At 63.5% G+C, this 1877-nt stretch overlaps 1 protein-coding gene across 1 annotated transcript in view; it reads left to right on the top strand.

The window, feature by feature from the left end:
- The window catches only part of LOC102037845 (protein-arginine deiminase type-4), a 36667-nt gene extending 35055 nt beyond the window's left edge, over positions 1–1612 (top strand). The window contains exons 25-26 of the mRNA XM_031062977.1: positions 190–318; positions 1287–1612. Of these exons, the coding sequence (XP_030918837.1) occupies positions 190–318; positions 1287–1520 (363 nt within the window). The 3' untranslated portion in view covers positions 1521–1612. The remainder of the gene's footprint in view (positions 1–189; positions 319–1286) is intronic.
- Positions 1613–1877: the final 265 nt, after the last annotated feature.

Genomic DNA, 1877 nt, shown 5'->3' on the forward strand with positions numbered 1-1877 from the left:
CTTTCCCTCCCTTTGTCCCTCCATCTCCCCATCCCATTGTCCACCTCCTTGTCCCTCCATCCCTTTCCCCCCACTTTGTCCCTCCATTTCTCCATCCTTTTGTCCCTCCATCTCCCCACCCCGCTGTCCCTCTCCTGTCCCTCCCTGCCCTCCCTGTCCCGCTGACCGTCCCTCCCCGGTGGCTCCCAGAGCTGCATCAGCTGGAACCGGGACATCCTGAAGCGCTCGCTGGGCCTGGCCGAGCCGGACATCCTGGACATCCCGCAGCTCTTCCAGAGCAACGCCGACTCGGAGGCCGAGGCCTTCTTCCCGGACATGGTAGCAGCCGGGCTGGGATCGGGGTCGGGATTGGGGTTGGGGCCAGGATGTTCCATGGTGGGATCAGGGCTGGGATGTCCCCTGAGGGGATCGGGGTTTCCCCGGGATGGGATTGGGGCTGGATGTTCCCTGATGGGATTGAGCCGCGATGCTCCCCAGGGTGCAATGGGGTCCGGGATCTCCCCGGGCCGGGATGTTCCCTGATAGGATTGGGCTGGGATGTCTCCAGGCCAGGATGAGGCTGGGATGCTCTCTGGGGTAGGACTGGGACCAGGATGTCCCTGGGCTGGGATGTTCCCTGATGGGGATCAGGGCCGGGATATTCCCTGATGGGATTGGGGTTGGGATGTTCCCTGACGGGATCACAGCCAGGATGTGCCCTGGTGGGATTGGGGCCAGGATGTCCCCTGGTGGGATCGGGATGTGCTCTGATGGGATTGGGGTTGAGATGTGCCCTGATGGGATCGGGATGTGCTCTGATGGGATTGGGGTTGGGATGTGCCCTGATGGGATCGGGATGTGCTCTGATGGAATTGGGGCCAGGATGTCCCCTGATGGGCTGGGATGTTCCCTGATGGGATTGGGATGCCCCTGGGCTGGGATGTTCCCTGATGGGATCGGGGTGGGGATGTCCCCTGACGGAATCGGGATGTGCCCTGATGGGATGGGGATGCCCCTGATGGGATGGGGGTGTCCCTGGGCTGGAATGTTCCCTGATGGGATTGGGATGTCCCCTGATGGGATGGGGATGTGCCCTGATGCAATCGGGATGTCCCCTGGTGGGATTGGGGCTGGGATGTGTCCTGATGGGATGGGGATGCCCCTGATGGGCTGGGATGTGCCCTGATGGGATCGGGATGTGCCCTGATGGGATTGGGGCTGGGATGTGCTCTGATGGGATGCGGATGCCCCTGATGGGCTGGGGACGTCCCCGGCCGCTCCCTGCTGGACTCCCTGTGCTGCTCCAGGTGAACATGCTGGTGCTGGGCCGGCACCTGGGCATCCCCAAGCCCTTCGGGCCCGTGGTGGGCGGGCGCTGCTGCCTGGAGCAGCGCGTGCGGGAGCTGCTGGAGCCGCTGGGCCTCTCCTGCACCTTCATCGACGACTTCTTCTCCTACCACGTGCTGCTGGGCGAGGTGCACTGCGGCACCAACGTGCGCCGCAAGCCCTTCGCCTTCAAGTGGTGGCACGTGGTGCCCTGAGGTGGCTCCGTGTCCCCTCCGTGTCCCCTCCCGTCCCTGCCAAGTGCCTTTGGTGGCGGAAATAAATCCGGGCTGCGGCCGCTGTGCGGGGCTCTGCTGGCACTGGGAGAACGCTGGACTGGTTAAACTGGTGGGGAACGGGGAATGGGCTGGGGCTCTGGAACTGCTGTGCTGGTGCCAAAATCCACGTGGTATCAGGGAATTATGGAATTAGGGAAACATGGAATTACAGAATCTTGGGATGGAGGGACCTTCAAGCTCATCCATTCCATGGGCAGGGACACCTCCCACTGTCCCAGGCTGCTCCCAGCCCCAGTGTCCAGCCTGGCCTTGGGCACCGCCAGGGATCCAGGGGCA

This window comes from Geospiza fortis, unplaced genomic scaffold (assembly GCF_000277835.1).
Source record: "Geospiza fortis unplaced genomic scaffold, GeoFor_1.0 scaffold4, whole genome shotgun sequence".
Classification (NCBI taxonomy): Eukaryota; Metazoa; Chordata; class Aves; order Passeriformes; family Thraupidae; genus Geospiza; species Geospiza fortis.